At 39.0% G+C, this 6,490-nt stretch overlaps 2 protein-coding genes across 2 annotated transcripts; one reads left to right on the plus strand and one right to left on the minus strand.

Moving 5' to 3' along the window:
* Positions 1-261: 261 nt before the first annotated feature.
* si:dkeyp-55f12.3 (uncharacterized protein LOC568418 homolog) lies at positions 262-2,961 on the plus strand. The gene is made up of 2 exons (XM_036210515.1): positions 262-478; positions 2,758-2,961. The coding sequence occupies exons 1-2, from the start codon at positions 277-279 to the stop codon at positions 2,841-2,843; spliced, it is 288 nt and encodes a 95-aa protein (XP_036066408.1). The 5' UTR covers positions 262-276; the 3' UTR covers positions 2,844-2,961.
* A 176-nt stretch (positions 2,962-3,137) lies between these two features.
* On the minus strand, positions 3,138-3,510 carry tmem251 (transmembrane protein 251). Its single transcript, XM_024291228.2, has one exon. It carries the CDS (start codon positions 3,504-3,506, stop codon positions 3,138-3,140), a length of 369 nt encoding a protein of 122 aa, XP_024146996.1. The 5' UTR covers positions 3,507-3,510.
* Between the last annotated feature and the right edge of the window lie 2,980 nt (positions 3,511-6,490).

The following is a 6,490-nucleotide window of genomic DNA, read 5'->3' on the forward strand; positions in this document are numbered from 1 at the left end:
AAATTGGTTCCAAAGATCAAAAGAATTATTGAAAAGGTGGAGTACTGATTCAGGGGAGTTGATACAAAAAGTTATGATCAATATCTGAAAATTTGGACATGTACATATTTGTTGGGTAAATATACTGTAAGATTTTTTATGTATTTCTTTGACTTTTTCATGGATGAAAAATTTCTCAGGTAATGTCCATGTTTTAGTCTAATTATTATTATTTCTAAATACATTATTCATTAAAGTACTTTTTTGTGGAGCTTCTGAAACGGCACGCCGTACGTGATGACGACAGCAGACGTGAGGATGGCGGCTGTTGTGTCGGCGGAGCTACGGTACAGGGACGGGAAGAGCCGAAATCTATGCGTGCGGGTGGATAACAGCCTTAGCTCCCTCATCAGCGGGGTTAACGAGCTGTCAGTGAACTCATCTGTTATTCTGAACGAGTTGGTGGAGCAGGAAAAGCCGCGCGGAGGCCAAGCACGCGGTGAGCTCCGGACTGCTGCAGCACAGCGCCTCTCTGAAGTCTGCGTTAACTCACTTAAACCCGCTGTCCAACTATGTATGGCAAGCGAATAAGCTGCATTTACATCGCCCGCGTCGACTGGCTTTCAAGCGGCCACTTTCATTGAAAAGTCAATGCAAACGCACGTCAACACGAATTTCGGGATTCGCTATGGCAAGCCAAAGATGTCAATAATCGCCAGGAAAAGCGCTGTAAAAAAAAAAAAAACAAAAAAAAAAAACGTCGTATTAACCATGAAAAATTATTATTTAACAACTGTTCTATGATTTTCTGAAGAGTAAAAGAACTCTTGGCCGTAACCACCTAATTCAAGCAAAACGCCGTATTTGACGCATGTATGTGACAACAAAATGCCGCTTTCGACGGGTGGTTTTGAACACCCTAAAACAGCGCTTTTAATGGGTGGTTTATACATGGTAAAACAGCATTTTCTGAACACCCGTTTTGGGACAACACGAGATGGGGTAATTTACATACTACTTTTTAAAATGTGGGTTAAAAGTGGTGTTTTTCATGGCCAATACGCTACTTTTAAAACGTAGGTTAAAAGCATTTTTTTTTTTCATGGCCAATACGCTTTTTTTTAAATAGCGCTTTTCCTGTTGATTATTGACCTCTGGCTTGCCATAAACGCCTCCTGGACATGTGTTGCTATCTATGTTTTTAAGTCTGGTTGCAGGTTTGCTGTACGAAAAGGGTGTTTATTGATCAAACACTGGAAGTATAACCAGTTAAACGTTTTGACGCTGAATTGCGACATACTGAACTGTAACCAATCAGGAAGTTGGATTTGCTAGTGGCGTCTGGGTATCTTTCTTTTTTAATACACTGAAGTGCTAGAAGGAGAAATTAATACTTGCCCTTTGGACACAAAGATTTTCATTTTTTAAAACAGCTGTGAAAACAAAAAACCTGAGACAAGATTTGCTCCAATGGGGCTTCTTGTGCACCGAGCCTGTACCAATTGTAAGTGGCTGTGAACTGCGAGTAAACAGTGAAAACAACAAAAGAAGAATTCTCGTCCCTACCACTACCAGCTGAATGCATGTCCATGCAAACGTATTGTGCATTCTTGAACACACACCATGCGGCCGGTTTAAACGTAGTTATAGTCACAACATAAATCACCAGGGAAAAAGGCAAGAATTAAAATTGATCTCTGCTCTCTGGTTTGTGTATTCGGCCACTGATACGTGGGAACACTGGGATAGCCAGAGTATTTGTTCGTTAAGAAAGATGACAAACTAGAATGTGCTGGATGCAGAGATCACATTATAATGAAAGAGTTGTTCATTCAAGGATTTTTCCCTATTTCTCAACAAAAAATCTAGTTTTTCTGTTGAAACAGCAAAATAGTTTGGCAATTTAATCATTACAATTTTTTAAAAACATTTTCAAAGAAAGCTTGTTTTTATATTTTTAACAGTTTATTTAAAAAAATCATTTAATTAATTAAAATGTAGTTACAAACTTTTTTGTTTGGGGGGGGTGGATTAACTACAATCGCAATAATATTGTCACTAAACTCAGCAAAAAAAAATAAATAAATAAACAATAAGAATCTCCTTTGTATGCTAAAAAGTGCATTTTTAGTGGGAAAAACACCCTTCTTTCACTGGTGATTTATGATACCTTTTGCTTGCCATAAAAATAACGCCACCCAAGTATTTTGAAAGCTACATTCGAGACCTTTTCATCAGATTTAAAGAGAATTTAATGCTTGTTAAAGGCCCCATTTTATTAAATTTCTATTTAAGATCAAATACTTGGTCCCAAGAACTGTTATAAACTCACCGATCAGATACCTCAACAAAAAGTAGGTGGCCTTGCGTCCAACTTTTAAAGTGTTCGACAGATTCTCCTGAACTGCTTTCAGTGGAAGAGGTGTGGCCTTCTCACATGCATGCTACTGATTGTAGAGAGTGGTTGCCATAGAAATGTAGACTAAGACCAACAATTTACTGTAAATTTAATTTACTGTACAACACTCACGTTGATCAATTTTCTTTTGTGTAAATGTCACAACATATGTTTCTCATTTACAAATCTTTATTTAAAAATTCCAGCTTTTGAATCACAGGTATAACAGTTTTTTTTTAATAAGTTATCCTGCAATTGTTGAAAAGTGAACTTGAAAGGACAGAAAAATGTTACCAACCACCTGGCAGCCAGTACCACAGTGCCTTCAGAGACCAAGCAACAGTCTCATTACTGTTTCTTTTTTTTTTTACTTGATACAGGTGAAGAAGAGAGCAGTGATGATGAGGACGATGAAGACGAGCTGAAGTCAGATCCGCAGCCTCCTACCAAAAGATCTAAAACCTGAATCATCAGTAGACATTGCCCACTGCTGGCCAACTGGACCCTTTATTTTCATAATTTTGCTGCATTTCTGTTGTCATGGTAACCAGTTTTTCATGTTATTAAACACACAAAAGACTGCTGCTCATTGATTGGTTTATAAGGTCTTGGATCATCAAAAGGGCAGGGAAGTTGGTCCATCTCTGAGGTGTTGCGAGACAATAGACGCTTTGATAACACTTGAAGGAGTGTTCATTTAAAGGCACACAGGAAGTGACATCACAAAAATTGAAACTAGCATCTGCTGCTCTGCCCCCCCCTATGTGTCAATAAGAGTGCCCGCTCTGTGATTGGCTGGTTTGGCTGCTTGACGGCGGCTGCACAGCAAGACGATGCAGACAGGGAGCACGCAGTACCCGACAGCTCGGGGGTCTGCTCTGGTGCACGAGAACAGGAACAGGAAGAGCTGCAAGTACGGCAGCAAGAAGACCGACGCCAGCATCCACACGGGTAACGATGACAGGTGGGTGGAGACAAAGGGGGGCATTACCAAAGTGCCCATGCTGCCTTTCTGCACGTGCTCCAGGCTGAAGCTGTGGACCTCAAAGACGTAGTAGGCTGCCATCATGCTGAGCAGCAGGAAGAGGACCACGCCCACCCATCCCATCCTCTGGCGAAAGTTCATCATCCTCCATCCTGTGGAGAGAGGGCCATCATGAGGGCAGTTAAAGACTGAGGGAGGGGTTGTATAAAGTTAGGGTTAGTATGGGGGGCAGGAGAGTACTGGTGGTTGCTTTGGAGCTCCTACGATGCTGTTGATTTCAAGAAGCAAGCCTTTCAGTTCCTTCTAAAGCTAGTTTCAAAACCGACAGAGGAGGAAACACAGTGTCACCAACATGGTGCGTTTTATTCGGTTAGATCCCATTTATTGTAAAACAGACCAACTTCCCAACTCAAGTATATTTACAAACCAGGGATGTAAAAACTAGTAGGGCTAGGTTGATAAAAATTGATTTGATTAAATTTAAGCTTAACAAATCAATAATTAAAAAAAAATATAGATCGATTTAGCACATAAAGCTAAAGTCTGCTAGCTTGATGCGATTAATTGCAATTAACTTATTTTTGTTACAGTATTTGCTGGCCACTTATAATCCACGAATAATCACAATATAAAAATCACACAAAACTAGATTTAGAACATTTATTTTTGAATGAATGCAATGGTTTATTTCAAGCAATTAGGAATAATACATGAAAAAAAACTAAAACTTATTGAATTCCATCTAGATCGCTTGAAAGGGAGTGGGAGGAAGCAAACTTATATAATCCCACACCGGCTAACTACAGCTGTCAATCAATTAAAAAAAAAAAAAAAAATCAGATTGATCACATTTGACTTGTGATTATTAACTATTAATCTGTGTTTTACAAGCTAAATTGTATATGCAAAATGCACCTTTTAAACAAAAACATGCCGTGAAAACCGAAATCGGTGAAACAAAGCGAAGGTCTGCTGCTCCCCGAGGTGCAATTAATTTACGTTAATGAATATTAATGCATTAATTCTGGTCGATTAGTTGCGTGCGTTAACGTTCACAGCCCTAATCTATATTTTGGTTATCAACGGCCCGATGTTATCTTGCGCTGGTAACATTTTGCATCACATTCTCAATCGCAACTCATCACATTTTGACGCATTGCTAAGGACCCTTCGCGTCAAAAATATACATTTTGGGTTTCCTGTTTTGTCGCTTTTTTATTATTATTATTATTATTTTTTTTTTTATGTCCAATGGGCATAAACCGGTACAGGTCCAGTATGGTACTAGGACATGGACCGCACTGGTATTGTAACCCTAACCTTAACCTGGTACCGGACAATCAGTACCAGACGTGGATCAGGTTGGGGTACCGGCCAGGTCCCAAGGTTCAGTTTGTGTTAAACATTTACATTTTTTAAGTTTAAGAAATGTAGTTTTAGTGTGTTCAATAAATGTTTCTCCTGTTCGGCCCGCGACCTTAAGCGTCTTTTGGATTTTGGCGATTGAGTTTGACACCCCTGGTCTAAAGATTTTTGAGAAAATTCTTTGGTCATATTTATATTTCCTCCAACACAAAACCAACAATTTGTTGGTGGTTTTGATAAGAGTTGATTTCATTTTCAGTTTTGCAGCCCAGTATGTGGTCCTCTTCAGACTGTGTGCTTTTTTTTTTTTTTTTTGTTTTGTTTTTGTTTTTTAAATCAGGTCAAAAGTCCACTTCTGTCCCACAGGGTCATCAGGACATCAACTGTATGATTGGTCCAAATGTAGCTGGGCTGCATTTGCCTTTGTTTGCACAATGAATGAGGAGAAACATTTCTATATCCTCTCTGTCGTTGTTACTTCCTGGTGTTCTGAAGAAAGATCTTTTCCCGCCTAATAATAGATACTAGATTTATAAAATGCGCTAATCTGGTTTCAGAAACAAACCAGATTAGTGGAGAGAGGTGACCTGACTAATTAAACCACACATTCCCACATGCACGCTGAAGGTATCAGTCCGCCATTCTCAAGGTAAGAGAGTCTGTCAAAGAACAATTACAGGTATTTATCGCCACTCGTTCGCGCACGCGCAGTAGGCTCCGGCGCTCGTTTATTTCAAGCTCTTACCTTCCGTACAGCAGATTTATTCCCGTGTGGATCTCATCTGAACACCCAGGTTTAAACCACACTCGATCCCGAAGACTCCGGCACTCACTTCCTGTTTTGTCACCTGACTTCCTTTAATGGCGTCGTGAGTGACGTCACATTCAAGAGGACGTGATGTCTCGGCGTAAAATTAATACTAGGTTAGTTTTTAGATCTACCTACCTCTCCAAAACGTTTTAATGTATTTAAATCATGTTTTCGGGATGCAAATATCTTGAGTTTTGTCATATGGAGGACTAAATGAGCTAAATTCAAATAAATACACTATTAAATTATTAAATAAATATGTCAATAACTATTTAAAATTTTCATCAAACAAATAAAAGTGTAAATCAAAAACTGTCTTTCATCAAAATATGAGAAAAGCAGGCAGATTTTATTTCCAGCTAGAACCTCGCGTGGGCTGAAATTATAATAACTTCTTAACAGAAATATATTCCCAGTACAAGCAGTTCATTGTAAGCCATTGCCGTGTTTATTGTTTATCTTTGACATTCATGGTGAGGTTTAACCAGTTTATGCAACATCAAAACGTGGGAAATTTGGGTTAATGATTTCTTCCGGTATTAAAAGATTTCATGTTGTTGATGTGGCACCATGAGCGGTTCAGGCACACTAAAAATGGGGGACTCAAACCAAGTGGAGATGTGGTTCTAGATTTTGAAAAAAAGATGATTTATTATAAATAATGTTTCCAAAATATTGAACTATTAAAAGACCTGTGATAAAACCATTAGGGGTCTAGAGCCCACATGCAACAGAGACTCAAGTTAAACCCAAAAAAACAAACAAACCTAAAGTGAACGGAATCCAACCCAGGGGAACAAAGCGCTAAAACAAAACCAACCAAAACGTCCACTTGACTGTTGCAGCTGAAACAATAAAACAAAAGAAAAGCATGCACACAGCCCCTGATTTGGCATGCAGATATGTAAAATCTCCAGCAGGACTCCAAAGAGATGTAGGAGCACGAGTCTTC

Source organism: Oryzias melastigma, linkage group LG24 (genome assembly GCF_002922805.2).
Source record: "Oryzias melastigma strain HK-1 linkage group LG24, ASM292280v2, whole genome shotgun sequence".
Taxonomy (NCBI): Eukaryota; Metazoa; Chordata; class Actinopteri; order Beloniformes; family Adrianichthyidae; genus Oryzias; species Oryzias melastigma.